Source organism: Macrobrachium rosenbergii, chromosome 55 (assembly GCF_040412425.1).
Source record: "Macrobrachium rosenbergii isolate ZJJX-2024 chromosome 55, ASM4041242v1, whole genome shotgun sequence".
NCBI lineage: Eukaryota > Metazoa > Arthropoda > Malacostraca > Decapoda > Palaemonidae > Macrobrachium > Macrobrachium rosenbergii.
The window spans coordinates 14,775,914-14,798,028 of NC_089795.1; the positions used below are offsets into that span (position 1 = coordinate 14,775,914).

Genomic DNA, 22,115 nt, shown 5'->3' on the forward strand with positions numbered 1-22,115 from the left:
GGTTTGTATACTTAAGAGTGACTGGTTTGTAGGAGGGTAATGTAAGATGACTTTGGGTTTTCTGGGATGATGGTTTAGGGGTGTATTTTTGTTTGAAATATTAAATTGTTTTAGTATAATTTATGATATATTTTTGTTTGACCCATTAAATTAGGCAGTGAACTGTTAGAATAGGCAGTGTAAGTGTTTTACAGTAGTTTAAGGGGTACAGGGTATAAATATACATACCTGTGACCCTTTAATCCGTTATCTCAGTGAGCTACTGTACAGCAAACGGAATTTCCCTATCAAGGAAGCTTGCATAAACTGATTGAGCCAAGGTAGTCTTATCACCACTGCCTAGCAGTATAGAAGTCCAGGATCTGTCAGTACCCCCTAGAAGGTACAAACACTTCAGTTGGGGTTGGTTGGACCCTATCATGGTCCCCTCAATACATGATTGCTGCATGGGAAAGACAAGATTCTAATTTGAAGTATTTGTCTTGTGTAAAGAAGACTGTTCTCTCTCCCAGATTCAGAAAGGAAATTTCAGTGGCTATATCCACTTAATGTCAGGTATCAGTGACCTCTCTCCCAAGAAGAGACTTGTCTCCAATGGAGGAGTTCAAGTGGGAGTTCCTAGAATCCACAGCTCTTGGAGTATTGGCCAAAATGTGGATTCTGCTCAGAAAGGAATGGAAATATACTGCCACAGTTTTGCTGGAAAGATGTACAGTGGTCTCCTTCCATACTCCTGTTGAAACCTATAACTGATATAGGCAATTTAAAAATGAGCTCTTTCATCATTTAAACTTGCCACCAAAACTGATGGTTCCAAAGATGATATGGGAGTTGGACTCGCTGTTTACGGAAACAATATAAAGAGCCAAGCCTCTTTACATAACAAAGCATCAGTGTTCACTGCTGAATTACTAGCAATAAAAACAGCATTAACAACTATATATGAAAAACCAGTTTAATGAAGTAACCATCTTTAGCGATTCACTAAGTTCAATAAATGCAATAAACTCTTATACTCCAAAAAATAAAATTGTAAATGAAATTAGGCATACATTACATGAAATGAAAATGCAAAAGATATCTGTTACTCTATGTTGATACCATCTCACATAGGATTAGAAGGCAATGAAAAAGCTGACACCTATGCAAAAGAGGCTAGAACACTCCCAATATCAGCAGAATTATTACCATTAGAAGATTATACTAGATACAGTAAAGCGGTGATTAAGAAGAAATGGCAAAATAACTGGAGGGAAAGCAATCTTAACAATAAATTAAGAAAGTAAAAGAAACTGTAGACCCGTGGCCATCATCCTATCAGAATTGCCGCAGATTTTCAGTAATGTTGACACGCTAAGAATTGGTCACACTAAACTGACACATGGTTACCTGATGAGTAATTAACCCCATGGTTATACCAATGCTTGAAATATACAAATAACAGTAAAGCATATTTTAAAGGTTTGTCCAAAATATAGAATCCAAAGAGACATTTTATTTAGAAGATATTCCTTTAAAGATATACTGTCAGAAAATGACAAATTTTCACTTTTAATATTTTAAAATTCCTTAAATTTAATCATTTATACGATAAAATATAAGATTCATAGAATAATTTTTAATATATTCTTAATTAACTTAATTAGTTCTTAGATTAACATATGTCGCTAGGTTTAATTAAATTATTAGAGTTTAAATAGCTTGTCTAATCCTTTGGCCAGAACTAGGAGAGTTAATATTAACTCAGTGGTCTGGTTAAACTAACGTTAAAAAAAAAAAAAGCATGTGGCATATCTCACACATGTCCAGCCTTCAACCAGATTCTCTTTTATTCCATCAAGGGCTGGCTCATGGCAGGTAGTTAAGAGCCATTTCCACAGGCAAAAAGCAGACTAAGCAATTCTCTGTGGCACAGGCAATGTGTAGGGCCTGTGTAATAATAGTCGCCCAGTAGAGATAAAAGGAACAAATTTTTAATAAAAACTACCTAGTGTTAGCTACCTCTGTCACAGGATAGGCCGCAAACACTTCATATTAATCCAGGTCTACGTGGTCACAAGTACATGTCCACAGTATGATATAAGGAAACATGATCAGTGGGTCATATCCATAAAATAATAGTATTGTATTAAAATATTAACTTACAATTACCATAGCAACATTGCCTTCAAGGATTTATTCACAAATGCTTCTTAACCCAATTAAGACAAACCTAATGGATATCTATACTGTATTTTTCTAAACATTTCATAACCTCTGATTACCTGGTCTATTCCCAAGCACTAGGTAAAGGTTATGTAGCCTATAGGCTACGTTAGTTGGTACATAAATAAAATAAATAATTATTGGAATTATCATACCAAAAATATATTAAATCATTATCTCTAAGATTTTTTACAAAGCTCATCATTACGAAAAAGTACTTTGGTATTCCTTTAGGAGAAATGCGGACAATTTTCTCAACACCTGTGACATCATTACCGGCGGAATAATAGCCGTTGGAAGTAGATCCGCATGAATGTACAGTAATACCCTGTGCATATGAGCTTCAGGTTATGCGAATTCACAGATTTGCAAAATTTTCATTGGAACTTAGCTAATTTGCATCCACGATTTTTTCACAAATTACAAAATTTGCGAAATCCTCAAAAAACCCTGTAGAACTGTTTGTTTAATTTTCAAAGTAATTTATAAGTTTTCATGCTTTTAAGTATAAAATCTGTAAGAAAAATTTGTGTTTTTATTTTTGTATGTAAATATGATGCAAAGGTAAACCAGCATATACTTACTGTTAAAGTAAAATCCTTCAAACCTTCAAAATCTCAAAACAGCCATTTCTCGTATTTGTTTGTTTCCGATGTAAACATACCTCAGTTTCTCTCTCTCTCTCTCTCTCTCTCTCTCTCTCTCTCTCTCTCTCTCTCTCTCTCTCTCTCTCTCTCTCTCTCTCTCTCTGTATATTATCAGTACTATAATTTTAATCCTGTTAAAGATATTTTACTATAATATTGCTGTATATGCCTCACAGTATAAGGAAACTCCATGACGACACACTGTTGGCTGGAAGGGTTGGAAGTAGCCAATCACACAGCAGGGTACCAGCTTCCCTCGTTGCTGATTGGCTTGTGGCTCGTATGCTTTGTGGACGTACTGTCACTAGAGTTGAGTGTATTAAATATTTTTAATGTGCATATGTATTTTTAATGTGCAAAAGTATGGTTTGAAAAACTGATAAATCTTATGAGGAAAACAGGTTTGGGAGCACTGGGCAGAGTGTTTGATGTCTCAGCAGGCTCAGAAAATATGAGCTGGGTGGTGGATGGATGTGAGTCCAGGTGCCACCAGTTTTGTGAAAGTTTACTACTTCAGTGGACAGGAGACTGTGAATCTGGGGGATATTCAAGACCACAAATAAGTCTTTAATATGATACATGGGTTGTCATGAACAAAGTTTCAGCATGTGATTTCTCTGAGACAAGTTTGAAATAAACTGAATAGATAAAAATTTTTATAAGGAAGGGTAGAATATCACTTTTATGAAATATAGCTTTCAGTGAGGGGATTGCAGGAGAGTGAATGTGATAGTTTGTTGCTGTGCAAGATACTGTAGTAGGAGTCTTCAGTACCCCAACAGTACTGCCCTAAAATGGAAAATGCAGTATCTGCAAAATTTTTGAAATTGAGATATGCCACCTATTGGGCTTGTGAAATACTAATACACAAGTTACTGCGACTTCAGAATGATTCTTCAATGCTTTATTTATGGGGTCCCATTTGCAGTATCCAAAACCGATAGTAAGCAAGGGAAAACTGCAGTATTTACCATTTTTCTCAGTTTTGTATTTTTGCAGATAGTGCAGTCTTCCATTTTAGGGCAGAGTATGTTAGCATAATGCTATAACTCTGAAGTATGGCATATAAGGAGAAAGAGAAATAATTAATATTATTTAAATAGCATGTAAATTTATGTAACCTAAAGTAAGTTTTTAGACAATTTTATACTTATTTGCTTGAAATTGGAGTTTAACAAATCTGTGAATTTTTTTTATCAGTACAGTATTTTGAGTGACTTCTTATTTATTTGCTGCCCTGTATAATAGCATGATTGTTTTAAGAACTGTCTCATTATTTGAAAATTTGTATCAAGTTGCTTATATCCTCAGGCAAAGTTAAGCCAAGTAGGGCTAACAAAGGAAATTACTCATGGAAACATATCGGCTGAATGGGCTCGTCTTCAGACCCTTGAGGAAGAGGTAGGAGTTTTTTTATTTTTGGTCCAGAATTTCAAATCTTCATTTTTAGTATTGTGTGTTGACTTTTTAAGATTTCATTATTAGATGATAGCATGTTGTTATGCTAGTTATGTAATTTCATCACTGCAAGGTGTCCATGAATGCAGTTATCATCAGTGCATCCATAGTAGTAGTGGTTCCATTATCTTTACAGTTGGCAGTGTTAATGCACATTACAACACAAGTAGTTAGCTCATTTTCTATTCCTCTGGTAGCCTGCACTAGCACTCAGTGGCAAGTGGTAGTGGGTTGGCAGGCAGTGTTACAACCTTTAACAATAGCATATGGGTTTCTTGTCTGCTTAGGCAGTGTGAAAAAATTCAAAGGGAGGGAGGAGTCTAATTCATCTTGTTGCTAGGTCAGTTTTATGTCAAAAGGCAGATGAGCTTGATAGCAGAGGAACTACTTCATTCCCATGTCACATAAGGCCCAATAGTGAGAGAGAAAATCCAAAATAGTTTCAGAAACAAGTGTCTTATTCCTTGATTATTGTGTTTGGAAGACTGGAACAGAATTTCTTCAATTTCATTATAATGACTTACCAAAACACTGTAAAAGCTTTTATCTCTTTAAAATCGACACGTCCGAGATATAAATTTTCAAACTTTGTTGGGAACGCTGATAAAATTGGCGGAGATCCAACCCCACCGGATGCCGGTGGGGGTAGCGTGGCAGGAGACATACCCATAGACCCAGGTCAGTTTCATTCTCGGCGTATTGGGAATGCATCTCGCGTCCATCTGCCTCAAACTGTTTGGTTTCCTTTGTCTGCTTGTGCTTAGTTGTATGTCTCTCCTTGGTGAAGTACTCAATTGCCTGTTTATTAATCTAGCTAGCCTAGCTCTGGGAATTTGTAGCTATGTCGGATTCAAGCTTCTCTGGATCCAGAGTTTGCGCAGGGAATTTGTGCTCCGCCAAACTAGTTAAACTTAAATACGATCGCCATTCTTTGTGTACAGCATGTAGGGGTCAAGAGTGTTCCCAGGAGAACACATGCAGTGAAGGTATGGAATGGAGTCAGGAGTTTTGGCAAACATACAGTTCCCATCAGATAAAGCTGGTTAGGATAGGGATAGGAAAGCCTTTGCGTAAGGAAGCTAGGGCTATCATCTTCTTCAGTGGTGGCATTGGCGCCACCTCCTCTACCGGCTGTTCCTTCCTCCTCCTCTACCTGTTCCCCCTCCTCTCTACCCCCTCCCGCTGCTCTTTCCCCTCTCATATTCCCCCTCTTCTTCACCAGCTTCCCAGTATGTTTTCCCTAAAGCCAAGCCCAGCCTCGAGGCTGATAAATCAGAATTTGTTCTTTTCAGAAATCAAATGGAAGCGCAAATGAACGGTTTCATGGAGTCGGTCTTAAGTTTAGTGCGTTCGCCCGTAGTCCGGGCATTAGCGCCGGTGATGACGTCAGTGTTGGTGTTGGTGATAACAATGTGGTTGTTCGCGATCGCGTTTCAGGCGAGTCTGCTCGTTTTTTCTGAATCTTTTGAGCAAAGGCAACTGTCCCGCTCAGCCTTCTGAGGCTAGAAGACAGTCCGGCGCTGGCGTAAAAGGTCAGAAATTATTGCCCACGAGCAGGCTTGTCCTCAAAGGCACAGGAAAGCCTTAGTCCTGGTGGCGGAAGTAGTAAGCTTGACTCCTTCGAGCGCCGAAAAGCTTCAGGGAGAGATGAAAGTGATCCATCGACGCGCCGATCTTCTCGCCATCGCCGACATCACAGGATGGTGTCCCCAGAAGCTTCATCAAGGCGGTCGCAGTTAAAACGGAACTACCTAAGGTTAAGCTCTTCAGGTGAGTAGCAGCAGTTCATCTTCAGTCTCTTCGTATTCCAGCTCTTCAGATCCCCTCCTTGTCATCTGTTTAAGTGGGATCAGGCCTCTCGGCCCTTAAAGAGGCAATCTTCGGATAATTCCTGCCCTAGGGTTACTAAACTCTTCAAGAAAAGGACAGCCAGCCCTATACCTGGTTGCTCAGCGTGGGATCCGATCAAGAAAATACATTTCAGACGCTTCCTCCCAGGTCACCTAGTGCAGTCAAGAGGCCTAGCCCTCTCCAGGAAGTTCCGCCGCAAGTGCCCGGGCCTCTTACTCCTCCTCCTACACAGAAAGTGTCTGCTCCTTTGGCTACATCCTCGCCTCCCAGGAGTCTATTCTGTTGGAAGAGAAGCTGGAAAAGGTAGTCCGCAAAGTCCTTGGAATTCCTGAGGATAAAGAAGTCGTTCCTCCTCAACTCCTGGACGGTCTGGGCACGGAACCGATTCTTTCTGGTGAAGAGGAAGACCCAAGTGAATCGGGGCCTTCTTCACATTACGCTTCTCTACTCAGCTTTCTGCTGCAGTCATACCATCAACATTTTCAGCCGACAGCCCCTCTTCTCCGACTTTTACGTTGCGTCTAGGAAAACAAGGTCCTGCCACTTCACTTCCAAGTTGGTACTCTCCACGCCTCCAAGAAAGCATTAAAGAGGTAGAGGCGTGGTTGGAAGCTAAGAGGTCCTCGGTAAGTGGTTTTTTGCCCTCCTTCAAAGCTGTCAAAAAGGAGGCAAAATTATTACAGCACAGGAGCTTCTCCTTCACTGGGATCTGCAATTTCAGCACAAGGGGACTTTGGCCCTTGTGGACCCCTCAAGACGCATTTCATTCGAGGCAGCCAAGACCTTCTTTTCTGCCCTAGATGTAGAACATTTTTCCAGGAACCTCTTCAAGCTCCTAGAGATTGTCAGCTTTATCGATTGGTCAATGGGAGCTATTTTTAAACAGGTGGAGCAGGCTAATGTCGCAGAAGACGTCTTGGAGAAAATCACGGGGTTCCTTTCCTGCACCGATATCGCTATCCATGATGCGGCAGGCGAAATTTCCTCCCTCTTCGCCATGGCCACTCTGAAGAAGAGGGAAACTTGGTGCTCGTTCTTGTCTAAGGCTGTGACTTCTTCGCAGAGAACGGTGTTGATGTTCACACCCTTTGACAAGGAGGGCCTCTTCCCAGAAGCAGTAGTGAAAGACGTCCTGTCAGCCATGGATAAGAGGGCGTCGTCACACATCCTGTCTATGTCTTCCACCAGACCGAGGCCTGCTCCCGCTCCTTTGACCAAGATGGTATCTCCTCTTAACAGGCATCCGTTTCGTAACTCCAGGTCCAAACCTTACTCAAGGTCCCACTCCAACTCCAGGGGTCACAAGTTCTCCTCGAAGCCACAAGGTTGTCATACCAGTAAGTAGGATCCCTGTCCTCCATGCGCCGGTGGGGGCCAGACTCAGCCTCTTTTGGGAGGAATGGAGAGACAGAGGTGCAGATCAGTGCAGGTGGTGCAAGTGCTCCAGCTAGGCTACCGCCTTCCGTTCGCCCAACCTCCTCTCTCTCCAATTCTCCCATTTCCTGACAGCATACTCAAGAGGCTCAGTCAGTTTTTGGCCCTAGAGACAGAAGTCCGGTCTCTCTTAGGGAAAGCGGTCATCAAAGTAGTGCAGGACGTGTCAACCCCAGGTTTCTACAACCGCCTGTTTGTAGTCCCCAAGTCATCAGGGGTTGGAGGCCAGTTCTCGACGTAAGTGCTCTCAATCTGTACTTAGTGAAACCAAGTTCTCCATGGAAACAAACCGCTCAGTTCTTCAGGCACTAACTCGGGGGGTTGGATGGTGACCCTCGACATGGAAGATGCCTACTTCCACATTCCAGTACATCAGGACTCCAGGAGGTATCTTCGCTTTGTTTTCAGGACAGAGTTTACCAGTTCCGGGCCCTCTGTTTGGCCTGTCGACAGCCCCGCAAGTGTTCACCAGGATTCTCGCCCGATAGGTCATTGGCTCCACCTGGAGGGAGTTCGGATCTCCTTGCACCTGGAGACGACTGGCTACTCCATTCATCATCAAGGGACCGCTGCATGGAGGACCTTCACAGAACCCTAAGGTTAGCTCGGGACTTAGGGATTCTGATAAACATGGAAAAGTCGAGCTTAGTTCCTTCACAGAGGATTCTTTATTTGGGGATGACTCTGGACAGTCTAGCTTTTCAGGCTTTTCTGTCTCCCAAAAGGGTCTCCTCCTGCCTTCAGACGGTGGAGAAGTTTCTCCTCCTGGACAGTTGCTCCGCCCGTCAGTGGATGGCTCTCCTGGGAACTCTGTCGTCAGCAGAGCAATTTGTAAGGTTAGGCCGTCTGCACATGAGCCCCTTACAGTTTTTCCTCAAGGGCTCTTGGGACAGAAGGACCCAAACGGACTCCACGGTCTTCAACATTCCCCCTGACGTCAAGGGGCATCTTCTCTGGTGGAAATCGCCGGAAAGGCTTTCGGAGGGTCTGGATCTCCTCCCAAGACAACCATCCCTGCAGATGTTCTCAGACGCGTCCAGTGTTGGGTGGGAGCACATCTAGCCAACCTCAGGACGCCAGGAGTTTGGTCGGACGAACAGAAGAAGCTCCACATCAATGTCAAGGAACTGTTGGCCATTCACCTCGCTCTCCAGGACTTTTCGACCCACGTCTCAGGCCAAGCAGTCGCTGTTCACGCCGACAACTCGACGGCTCTAGCCTACAGCCGGAAACAGGGAGGTACCCATTCCTTCGCCCTGTTCAAAGCTGCGAGGGACCTTCTTCTGTGGGCGGACAGCAACAGGGTGGCCCTGTTCCCTCGGTTTGTGCAGGAAAGCTGAACGTCCTGGCGGACCAACTGAGCCGTCGGAACCAGACTCTCCCACGGAGTGGACCCTGCACCCGCAAGTGTGCCTAGATCTGTGGAATCTGTGGGGCACTCCCATAATAGATCTCTTCGCTACCTCCAAGAACCATCGTCTCCCAGTGTTCTGCTCACCAGTTCCAGACCCACTGACTCACTTGGTGGATGCCATGTTCCTAGACTGGACGAACCTGTTTGCCTATGCCTTCCCTCCTTTCGGGCTCATCAGGCAGGTGATAAAAAGTGAAATTCCATCAGAAGGTCGAGCTGATCCTCGTTGCCCGTTCTGGCCAAGGAAGGAGTGGTTCCTGGACCTGCTAGATCTCCTGATAGACTTCCCAAGGCTTCTCCTCAAAAGAAGTCGCTTCTCAGACAACCCCACCTAATGAAGTTCCACCAGGGATTGTCCACTCTCGCTCTGACAGGCTTCAGACTGTCAGGAAACTCATCAGAGCGCAAGGTTTTTCAAGCAAGGCTGCAGAGGCTATTGCGAGGTGCAGAAGGGACTCCTCGAGCAAATTATACCAATCCAAGTGGACAGTCTTCAGGAACTGGTGTAGAAAAAATAGTATCTCCTCTTCTTCGACGTCGATAACTCAACTGGCCGATTTTTTCATTTACTTGAGGGATTCAAGAAAATTGATGCCATCAACCATCAAGGGCTACAGAGCTATGCTGTCCTCCGTCTTCTACCATAGGGGGTTAGACCTATCAAATAACGAGACTTGTCAGACCTCCTCAAGTCCTTAGACACAGCTAAGACCCCAAAACCTGCCCTTGCCTGGAATTTAGATGTAGTTTTGAGGTGGTTGATGTCTCCAAGGTACGAACCTTTAGAAGATCTTTCTCTTAGAGACCTCACTAAGAAATCCCTTTTTCTAGTTACTTTAGCAACGGCAAAGAGGGTTAGTGAAATACAAGCCATTGACAAGGAAGTGGGTTTCACAACGTAATGCTGTTTGCTCGTTCACCTTGAATTTTCTGGCCAAGAACGAGTCTCCTTCCAACCCGTGGCCTCGGTCCTTTACCATTCAGAACCTCTCCAAGTGGCTGGCCCTCAAGAATTGGAGGCTTCTTTGTGCCCGTTAGAGCTATCAAAACTTACTTAGCCAGAACGGCCAGCATCAGAGGACGTTCCTCTAACCTGTGGTGTTCAGTGAAAGATCCAACCAAACCTTTATCCAAGAATGCCCTGGCTTTCTTCGTCAAGGAACTCATCTTAGAGGCGCACAGGCACATCAACGAAGAGGACGCACGCCTAGTCAAGTCTCACATTCACGAAGTGCGCTCAATAGCAACTTCAGTGGCTTTCCGTCATAATAAGTCACTTTTTCGCAGATCACACAGAGCACCTTCTGGAGGTCGAAGTCGGTGTTTTGCGTCTCACTACCTTAGGGAGGTCGGTTGCGTATCAGGACCTGTTTTGCGTTAGGTCCCGTGATCGGGGTAGCAGGCTTGGTTTTAGGGGAACACACTAGGGGGTAGGTTCCTTATCCTTCCTTCCCCTATGGTTTTATGGTTGCTGAGTTAATGGGAAGCCGGGGTGCTCAGTTCACCTGGAGTACCCTCCATTCTAGTTGAGCTGCTGAGGGTATAGGGAAGGGGATGTATTTAATTGTTTTTAGGTTAGGCGGTGAGACCCGTTTTTCAGTCTGGTTGCTTTCCAATTGCTCAGGGCAAGAGCAAAAGGAAGTCACCCCTTGTCTTAGTCAGCGGTGTACTTCCCTGACTGATTGGGTTGTTATGGAGCAGAGTGGCTAGCAGTGCTTACGCCCAAGGCCTCTGCAGGTAATGGAGCTTCAACCAGCAGCAGTACCTCCCTGCAAAAGCCCATATACCAGGTAAGGTGACTCCTGCCCTTTTGTTGGTATGGATCCCTAAGATACCCATGGCTAGAGTTTGTTCCTTTTCTTTTTTTTTTTTTGTGTGTAACCTTTCAATAACTGGTACCTCATCCCCTGCCCTTCCACCTTAAATGTGGAATCAGCTTTTACAGTGTTTTGGTAAGTCATTATAATGAAAATGACATTTTTATGATAAAATGATGTTTCATTATACTTACCAAAACACTGTAACGTAAAGGCCTCCTCCTCCCCGCAGGGGGAGACGTTATCTCAGGTTTTCACTAATTGTGTATACCGAGAATGAAACTGACCTGGGTCTATGGGTATGTCTCCTGCCACGCTACCCCCACCGGCATCCGGTGAGGTTGGGTCTCCCGCCAATTGTATCAGCGTTCCAAACAAAGTTTGAAAATTTATATCTTGGACGTGTCGATTTTAAAGAGATAAAAGCTTTTACAGTGTTTTGGTAAGTATAATGAAACATCATTTTATCATAAAAATGTCATTTTTACATACTGAGTGAGACATCTCTGAAAGAATAAGCCTCAACATAATTAAGCTGAGAATTAAAGGGGAGATAGATCATCATAAATCTATAATTCAGTCAGAATTAAGGGAAAAATAAGATCATTTGACAATAAAACCAGTACATCAGTTCCTAATATCCTATATTATTTGCACAATAAAATATATCTCACAAACAAAGCATATACATATAGCCTATATAAATAAAAGAAAGTAAAGGAATTTTTTTATTTCCTTAGTATACATCGCTAATTTAATTTAATACATTTCGTGGTGCTGAAGAATACTGTAATGTGTTAAGATGGTGAAATGGTAAGAAACTTTTTATTCTTTTTATGTCTTTTCTGTTGTTACTAAAGTAAATGTTTATAATTATTTGGGAGTAGTTCTTATTGAATTATTTCTTTAGTAGAAGCAGTAGTGGTGGTACTTGTACAGCATATAGAAGAAGTGATAGGACATGATTCATTTTGTATTGTACAAATTTTCCAAAATACTGGCAACTCATTTTTGCAATGTTGCCACTTAAATCATTGTAATTCTGAGAACTTTGGTGTGCAGTCATATGAAAAGTCAGCCCTCCATATGAAAATTACATAATTTGATAGGCAAATGATAAGCTTTCTTTATTTTAGGAAGAATTTGTATCTGGTACAGAGTCATGGCAAGAGAATGAGATGATAATCTTATGGAATAAAGATAATAGGCCATTGAGTAATAAAGCAAGCTTCCACATAATAGAAAAAGATAAAACAAGAATATTACATTGCAAGCTCTACTTGAAAAAAAACTAGAACAGTAGGGCAATGTTGTCAGGTGCTTGAGATCACTAAATAGAACAGATTTGATAGAAAATATTTCCATTCAGATAAAAAATATATCCTTAAATGCTAAAATAAACAGAAAACAATGATTCTGCAAAAGGAAAGTATGAACTTATAATAAAAATAATCCATAGCTATGATTTATTAGGTCTTAAAGAAAATTTATTTTATATATTTATAATATTGTTAAATTATCTATTGTGGGTGAATGTTTATTTTTTCTACCACATAAACACTGGAAAAAACAACTTAGAACATTGTCTGGTATGCCTGAAATCTTGTAACCATATTGATGTTGCATGCAATTTTAGAATTTTTTAATGAAATATTTACTGATTCAGTACATTACATATTTGAATTGTTACTGAATATTAAAGGATTTGAAATGAGCATTCAGGCAGTTCCAAACCAATATTATTAATGGAAATTAGGTTTATACTAGTTCTTGTCTAAAATTTATCAATTACTATTTCCTTTCTTGTAGATAAAAACCCTGGAAAAGCAGCTTAGAAGCTATACCCTTCCACCTGACATGAGCTTGGCAGAACTTAAAGTTCAAGAAGCAAGACAAGAATTGGCAACCCTCATTGAGAAATTTTCTGAGAACTTCAACACAGATGTTTTACAAGGCTAATTAAGGCCAACACGGGAAGACTTAAGGGGAAATTGGCTTGGATTAAAAAGCATTTGTTTTGATATAAAAGCTAGTTTTTTATGTGGTTTATTCCTCTGTGAGTACAATCAAATGAAAACAGAAAAAATTGTTTTCACCATAGTTTTATTCATAGGCAGAATTATACAGTTTAGTCACTTCAACATAATAGATGAAAGAGGCCAAGTGAAAATTAGCAACCCATTGTTTCTGCTCAATACTCCTTGCACTCCTATGGCATTTTCCAATTCATTGTAAGTGTACATAATTGGAGATAGCAGTTGAGGAGTACTAGAAACCATACTCCCATGTATGTGTGTGTTTTCCTTTCATTATTACCTGCAAGATTAGTAAATCACCCTTCTTTTTCATGTTTAGATTTGATTCTCTTTCTTAATAGTGAACTGTACCCTGAAATTGTTAATTATTACTTTGATTAATGCATGCTAAGTACAGTATGTAATTTTAATCCGTAGCACTTCAGATGTAATAAGCTGTTTAAGGATTAATATCAAGTTTGTATTTTGTGCTAACATTACTTCATTCACATTTTGTGTTATTTTCTCCACATTTATTCCTATTTTGTCTTTTTTTCTCTCTTTCATAGCTTTTTCTGGAGATTTAGGTATACAATAGTTTTTCATATATATAGAAATAAGGATTTTCTAGTAATTTTATAAAACATTTGTATTGATGTAAAAATTATTAGTTATTTTCTGAAAAATATGAGTAAGACATTTGATTGTGTCTTTTCTATAATAAATGTGTAATGAATAGTGTTTAAAAGCTTTTCTTTAATACTTAATATTTACAGGAGCTTCTTAAATTATGAAAGAGATTGGTTTCATGACCCCCCCACCTCATATAATGAAATTTATGTACATTCAATATGCCACATGAAATGGCACAACACACTGAATTTGCTTATGTATTCATAACAGTCACAGTTCCTCTTGTAATTAATAATGATATAAATCTCTCTCTCTCTCTCTCTCTCTCTCTCTCTCTCTCTCTCTCTCTCTCTCTCTCTCTCTCTCTCTCTCTCTCTCAATAATATCATTATTGCTTCTTGAGTTTCCATTACAGTATTCTTTGGTATGGACAATCAATTCCACTTCTAAACCATAGTTACATAAGTGTAATGCAAGGTAGTAATGTAGTGTATATCAGAATACCAGTTTCAAGTTGTGGGTAAATGATAGTGCGTTGTAAGGTGCTAATTGTAGTACAGATAATTATAACCCTTCTATTTATTAATTCACAATGTTTCTATGTATTCTTTGTGTTCTTGGTGTGCGCAGGGAAGTAATTCAAATGCAGTGGTACCTCAACTTAATGGATTTCATCTCTTCATGGACTCAGAGTGCAATAATAAAAATATTTTGAACTTCCCAGAGAAATTCATTAAATAACAATAGGGTTATCAGACAATGGACCGAGCACACTCAAGTGGATGAACTTTCATCCTTAGTGGGTACCCCCCTAATTACAGATGGTGATGAACGAATGCACGCACGCAACCAAGGCTTTCCCGTTTGTGCTTGTGGGAGTGGAAGGTGCACAAATAAATGAATATGCTCATGTTGACCAGCGCTTTCTCAGTAGTGCCAGTGATGGTGTTATGTGAACAAACACAAACACATATGCAACCAACACTCACCTTTTTGTGCATCATTTGAGGAAACAATATTACACATTTTTCAGTATGTGTGCAAGTATGCATCACCATAGGATAAACTATCGGCTTACAATGTGTTAGTTTGCCAAAACCCCCTCCCTCCATCTATGTTTTTCATGACAAGTTTTGGATTATTATGGTAAAAAGAAACTGTTAATGTTTTTTATGTTATAGGTGTTATCTATACAGTATTTTACGTAACTTGTAAGCATAAGCAGGTACGTGCACTACATGTATTTTTAAGAGCAGTTGTTTTGAAATATGAATTCATATGATAATTAAATTAATATTTTAAAGTGAATGATGATTACAAAGTATTGTTTAGGATAGGCTATTAAATACTTTATATAGAATTGTGAGTTGGCCCCAGGGTACCCTATCTTGTAGGTAATATGCCAGTCTTTGTTACTTAGTGCATTTTATTACTTACCAGAAGGGGCAGACCCCTGAGCTGTCCATTCAGTTGAAGTGACACTATATTGCACTTGTGACTCCTGAAATTTTTCTTCAGTTGTTTCTCAAGCATGAGTTTTCAATTCCCAACAAGGCTGCTTTTCCTTTGGAGCCCTCTGGGTTTACTATAGTGTGTTGACTCTCACCATAAAGGTTTTGAGCTGAAGTTTTAAAGAAAAAGAAAGAAAGTTAGCCACACAAGTCAAGGGCTGACTGTATTTTAATTGACCATGTTTTAGTCGGCTAGTTATCATGTTTTTTATTTCTTTGCTGATTAGTAAATTGAAAATTGACATATATTAGTACTTCTAAAAATGAAGTTTTCAACTTAATTTTTCCATACAAAAAATTCATCATTAGCCTTATTTCCAGTGTCAAAATTCCACAGACACGTAATTAGTTTTCTGTTATAATAACAATTTTCTTTTTATTTGAAAGCCAACAGTCATAATGAGCCTGAATTGCCATTTAGATGGGAAATCAGGAATTTTTGAGTCTTAGCCTCTGCAAGGGTTCAGTGGGCAGCATAAGTTAGGAACCAAATGTCCAAGGTACTTACCAGGTATTAGGAGTACTAAAGCTGTGAAAGTGCATTAATAGTTTGTATTTAGTGTTACTTCAACAAGGCATGTAGATCAAACTACCATTTAGGTGAACCATAGAAGCATATCACCCCAAGAAGCATGTCACCCCATATGACCACGTCTTATGAACGTATGATGGATGAACAGCCGTATTGTATAGTGCCTGTTTTCCAGGTAAAAAAAAGCAGTGGTTGACTTGACATCACATGCCTGTATTGATGATGGCCCTGAATTTGGTTACCCAATCTTGCTAACACTCATGCTATCCAGTCAACCTTGACTGCAGACACCTCTGCACATGCTTGAAGAACATCTTGTCTTGGCCAGAAGGATTTATTCTTAGAGAATGCTTTCTCTCTTGATTCATGAACATGAAGAGTCTGGAGTCCACACACTCAAAGTCTCTTCCTCTCCAGATAGTGATAGATGGTTCCTATTCGGCAAAAGAGGATGTCGTCTGCAAAAGCAAATGCATAGGTTGGGTTATCAACTGAGATAATAGTATAATCATGACTACTAATCATTTAAGGTGTAGTGATGAAGTCAGATGCAAAGGAAAAACTGGCACCAATCCATATTCTGGTGATGGCAACAGCTTGATAGTCATGTAGGTCCTGCACATGCCTTGAAGATATAACAGCTACCAGGAAGGAAGACTTCTTGGTAATATGGAGGACTGGCTTTCACACTGGCTTTTAGGAGTCCATGGTAAGACTTGCAAGGGTAAGTAGAGGACCCCCAAGGCAGCTATATCACACCAAGAAGTCCTTTCACAAAGTGCTGGAAGAATCATCTGGGGTCCTAGGTATAGCTACTTCCAAGCTTTGAGATTGGGGTGCTCTGTATCCCTTGAAGGCATACAATGACAGTTTTTGTGGTGGCGTAGGTGGTTGAAGAAGTTTACATTTCTAAGAATACAGGCACTATATGGACTATCAACCTTAACTTTGAAGAGTAGCTACTTCAAGATTCTCTTCCCACTTTGCTGGTTCTTTGGATGGTTTACAGCTGCATGAGGTTCATACGCCAGTTATGATAAGACCACAATGGAGTTACCAGTGTCAACTTCATCGGCATCTGCCTAATCAGACTGAATAAAGACAACTTGTACACACTAAGGTTTTCCCAGCTGCAAAACCGTGAGACAATCTCAGATCCATTGGTCTTTCCCAGACAAAGATTTTTTCTTCTGACTGACACAGGTTCAGGTCTTCTTTCTCCCTGATTCCTGAGGTATGTTGCTGTGACGGAGTTATCAGAACAAATAACTTTTAAACCAGGAAAAGTGCCGTCAGTTCCAGCTGACAAAGGAAGAAGCGCCTTTATTTGTGTATCTGCAGCAGTGAAGAGAGTTCCAAAGTTCTCAGAACAAGAGGAATGCCAATTGTCTGGTATCCTAGGTCCTGCCATCCCATAACTAGTTTCAAGATGATAACAGGTTAAACATCCAACCAATGAGACTTCAGCCTGAAGAAGTTCTGCTGTCCATTCAGAGTTCCCATCAGCAAGAATGGGTTCAGTTGATGGGTTGAGAGAAACATGAAAAGTTTTGCTGCCAGTTTCAGATTTGCTGTGGTATTACTTCACATCATTTGAAGATTTTTCCATCCATTTACAGTAGCTATGTTTTGTCCTTACTCTTACTTTTTTCAGTCAAAAAGACAATTTGTTGAAATAGAGAGATAGTCAGTAGAAAAAAAGGCTGTAGTAAGTGCTTTTAACTTGATAACATTTATAACAATTCAGGCTCATCTTTGCATGGTTGTGGGAGCTTTCTGTATATCTTCAGGTCATTCCTACTATTTGTCTTTTTGTATAAATCTACACATAAAAGAGCACATGTCACAAATGTATATATCAGTATAGGGCTAGGTGGCTGTGTAAAGCATGTGAAGCCTTAACCCCCAAAAGTTGAAGAGCCAGTTTTTTGGCTTTCCAGTTCCTGGCATTGGGCCACTAGTGGACTGAATTAAACTGTGCCCATTACTTTCAAAGATGAGGTTTCCCGTGGCAGTAGCTTACTCTCTGATGATGTATCAGCATTTCATAGTCACTGATTAAAGTATAATACATCACAATGACATCATCATATTCTCCTTACTTCATTGGTTGATAGTTTGAGGTGGAAAAAAGTGGGAACCTCCAGAAAAACATAAGTCTTGGCATTGGTTTTGAGTGTTGCATGACCTGATTCCAGTAATAATTATCTTTATCATTATTTTTGTAATTATTACAGGTTGATATGGGATAAAGACATGATAGAATGACAGTATAAGGTTTAAGGGATAATAGGAGTTACCAGTACAGTAGTGTGAAATTATATCGTACAGTATACGTACAGTACTGTAAGTTAATTTGTAGCAAAATTCTTATTTTTTTTTTTTTAGAATGAAGGTTGAGACATCTTAGTTTATAGTGATACTCTTTAGCACATTCTTATTTTTGTAATTATTACATGTTGATATGGGATAATGATGTGGTAGAGAGAAAATGCGGATACAGTAATTGGAGTTGTCAGTTGTGTAAATGCATATATCAGTGAATTTGTTTGACTTGATAAACAGGAAAAGGTATCATAGTTAGGATTGGAGTTTATATATGAAGCTAATAATGGGAACCATGGTAGGATCATCAACTACCCGATAATGTTTGGACCCGAGAGATATCACATTGATGGCTCAAGGGCAGAACTATTCTGCAGAGCTAGGCCATGGATTCCAAGGGTGGTCTGGTTCTGGGGATAGGACTTTTGGCGTTTTGTCCGGTTTGCCCATAATATGATTAGGGTCGGGGTGGTTGTATTCTTGTAGTACTCTCATTCCCAACAAGCATTTTTGGCTTACACTTGGGCCACTGTAATTGTCTTGTGCCATCCCCTGTGGGATAGGGTGGGGGACAGACTTTTGGGAGTCAGCTATTACTGGTGCCATTTTTGGAAGAATATACTATGAAAGGCTGATGATATCTTAAGATATTCAAGTTTTATATAAGCTACTTACCAAGTAATTACATAGCTGTTAGTTTCTATTTACCGGCAGCTAGAATTTTGACATTCGTGGTAGCACTACTTTGTTTTGGCTAGGCGAGTGACCCCACCCACTTTTGGGGTAAGAGAGGAACCAGCTTAGCAAACAAGCTCAATATTTTTCTGCTGGCTGATGGCTGTGGTTACAGTGATTGGCAGCAGCGGAAATTAGGATCATTGGTGAAGTATTCGCTTTATGGTAGCCTTTTTGGCACAGTTAGTTAGTGTCAGGTTCTCTCTGAAGACTTATATTACCAAATTTGACAATTTTTTGTACTTTCTTTGACTCAACTTGTCAGCATGTCCGATTTGGGCTCCTAGAGTGTTAGGTATTGCAGTAAAGGCAGCAATACGAGACTGATTAAATCATGTTATGACCCTCATACTCTCTGTTCTTCTTGCAGGGGTCAAATTTGTTCCCCTGAATTGACTTGTAATGATTGCCTCTCTTGGGACCCAAAAATGTGGAAGACCTTGAATAGTCATTTGATGAAATTAGACAGGGATAAAAAGAGAAAAGCAGCGACTAGGGCTAGTAGTAAGAAGACTTTAGCTAGTCAGGTGTCGGCAAAATCTTTGTGTAATATTTCTGATTCTGTATCCTTTGTTCCACCTGAACCCATGTCTCAATCTGTACCAATTACTCTGCACCCTGGCTCCCTTACTCCCAATCCCAACCTCTTTACCAGCCTTGAAACGAGAATTAATCTTAAGTTTGGATTACTCATTGACACGATGGAAAAAATTGGTGCTTCTGTTAAAGTCCTGATGGACAAAGTGAATGGGAAAGGTAACAGTTAAGTGTTAGTGGAGGAGGTGGCTGTCTGTCCCGCTGATTCTCCTAGGCCAAGGTCCCTGGCAAACTCCCCTAAACCTGGGAGGAGCCAGATTGGCAGCCGAAAGGAAGTCGGTGGGGTCTGCCCACAGGCAGTCGTCCCCTCAGTCATACCTGTTGCCGATTCCCAGGTTACGACAGCGCCGCTGGGAAGGTGTCTATATGGAAGTGGATCGCCTGTCCTCTAGTATTTCCAGCAGTGACTCCAGTCCTAGGCGCCAATGGCTAGGTGAATCTCGTCTTCTGAAAGATGCGCCGCGGGCACCTTTCAACCTTCTGTTGTTCCGATTAAGAAGGCTAAAGAGGCTTCTCCAGAACATCTTCCTTCCTGTAGCTTCTGGGACAGTCCAGAACATTTCTTCCAGGATCAACCAGCATTTAAGGGACAAATTCTACCTTCTAAACACGTTGCTTCTCGGAAGAGCTCTTCGGCATCAAGAATTTCGTCTTCTTCTAGGCGCATCTTTGGCTCTGGAGGACTTGTCGAGGCAGGTCATGATGTCGGAATGCTCTCCAGTGCCCATGCGCCCAACTCCTATGTTTGTAGCGCCTGTACAGTCTGCTGTTCCTGAATCTCCATTGGCGGAGAGGTCGTCGGTGGCGCCAAAGCGCCCATTGGCGCCAGATCTTCCTTCTCCAGTGGTTCATGGTACTTCTTCTGTTGCGGCTCCCTCTGAGCACCATGCATCTGTTGTGCGCCCATCATCTTAAGAAGCACTCTATGGCTCCCGAGTGTCCATCAACTCCCGAGCGCTTATTGGGTCCTGAGCGCCCATTGGCTCCCGAGCACCCATTGGCTTCCAGGCGCCCATCGTCTCCCAAGCGCTCACTGACTTCTGAGTGCCCGTTGGCGCCCGTTCCCCTCTTGCAGCAAGGCACTCCTTTGGCGCCCAAGGCTAATGCTGCTTCCAAGTGCCCGATTTCGTCCATTTCTTCGGCAGCGCCTGTGTCTTCCTTGGTTCTCCCTGCTCCAATTACGACAGCTGCCCCTTCTGTATTGGATCCTTCTGTTCAGTCGATCCAACGCAAACTGGACAATATCCTGGGCTTAATTCAGAAGGCCCCTTCGGTCCCCCAGCCTGTTGAGGATCTGTCAACAATCTCTTCAGAAGAAGAGGAAGTAGCGCGCCACGTTTCTCCTCCGTCGACATACGCCTCCTTACTCAAATTTTTGCTGGTGACCTTTCCTGATCACTTCTCTCCTGCAGCTCTGGCATCTCCTGCTTCGACTTATATTATGGATAACCCGACGCCTTCCTCAAGACTGCCTAAAATGGTTCTGTCCACTTCAGCTAAGAAGGCTCTCCATGAAGTGGAGAACTGGCTCTCGAGCAATAGGGAGCAGGGAAGAGCCTCCTTTTCTTGCCCTCCTTCTAGGCTGTCGCAGGGAAGATATCTTTCGTATGTGACTGGAGAGGCTCCTTCCATGGAGCTCCTGCCTCCTCCCAGGGAGACTTCTCTGGTTTAGTTGACTCCTCCAGGTGGTCGGCATTCAGTGTAGCCAAGATTTTGTTCTCATCCTCGGAAATGGACCACCTGACCAAACATTTGTTCAAAGTCTTGGAAGTGCTCAGCTTTCTTGACTGTGCAGTAGGAGCTCTTGCTTGTAAAGTGAAGGAGTGCCCTCATATCCCTGGAGATTTCTCCTCGGATTTTTTGGGAGTCATCTCTTGCCTGGAAAAAGGTATCAGAGATGGCTGTTTTGAGTTATCCTCCCTTTTTGCAATGGGTATCCTCAAGAAAAGGGAGCTTTGATGTTCATACACCATGAAGGGAGTTTCTCCCTCCCAGAAGTCCGCACTCCTTTTCTCGCCTCTGGACAAGAAGCACCTTTTCCCTCAGTCGACTGTGCTACAAATTGCGCCTGATCTTCAACAGAAATCTACGCTGGATCTCCTCACTCAATTAACAAGATGGCCTAGATAGCCTCAGGCTTTTCCCCCTAGGACAATTTCTCCTGTCCAACCCCAGCCCTTTCAGGGTAGAGGCAGACAAAGAGGCTTCCCCAGACCTCGCAGAAACGCTCGTTTCACCCCCAGAGTTATAAAAAAATCCTCTTACAAACCACCCGCACATAAGTGAGGATCTAGTCCTCCAACTTTTCTGGGAGCATCGGAAAGCAAGAGGAGCGGAGAATTGGATTGTCCTAGTTCTAAGAGAGGGCTACGCAATCCCGTTTCTGAAAAAAAAAACGCCGAGCAACAAGCCTGTTTTATTAACAGTCTACTTGACAAACTCTGAGATGTTTTCAGCCCTCTCCCAAGAAGTGAAAGCTCTCCTCGTAAAACAAGCAGTTGAACCAGTCGAGGACATCTCATCGCCAGGGTTCTACAATCGACTGTTTGTAGTCCCCAAAGTGTTGGGGGCTCCCAAAGTGTTGGGGTGCTGGAGGCCAGTTCTGGATGTAAGCGCTCTGAACTTGTACGTACAGAAAACTAAATTCAAGATGGAGACGTCCCAGTCTGTCCTTGCATCCATTCGTCTGGAGGATTGGATGATCTTGATAGACATGGAAGATGCCTACTTCCATGTCCTAATCCATCGAGATTCAAGGAAATTTTTAAGGTTTATGTTCCAGCAAAAAATGTACTAGTTCAGAGCCCTTTGCTTCGGTTTTTCGACAGCCCTACAGGTTTTCACACGTGTTCTTGCCCTGATGGCAAAATGGTTACATCTGATGGGAGTCAACATTTCGTTGTATCTCAATGATTGGCTTATTCGCTCCCAGTCGAATGAA

General features: G+C 41.6%; 1 protein-coding gene across 4 annotated transcripts in view; it reads left to right on the forward strand.

Moving 5' to 3' along the window:
* The window catches only part of LOC136835137 (HAUS augmin-like complex subunit 1), a 217,145-nt gene extending 203,563 nt beyond the window's left edge, over window positions 1–13,582 (forward strand). For all 4 annotated transcript variants that reach the window (XM_067098340.1, XM_067098337.1, XM_067098338.1 and 1 more), the window contains 2 exons: window positions 4,164–4,253; window positions 12,636–13,582. In XM_067098340.1, coding sequence (XP_066954441.1) covers window positions 4,164–4,253; window positions 12,636–12,785 — 240 coding nt within the window. In that variant the 3' untranslated portion in view covers window positions 12,786–13,582. The remainder of the gene's footprint in view (window positions 1–4,163; window positions 4,254–12,635) is intronic.
* The last annotated feature ends 8,533 nt before the right edge of the window (window positions 13,583–22,115 follow it).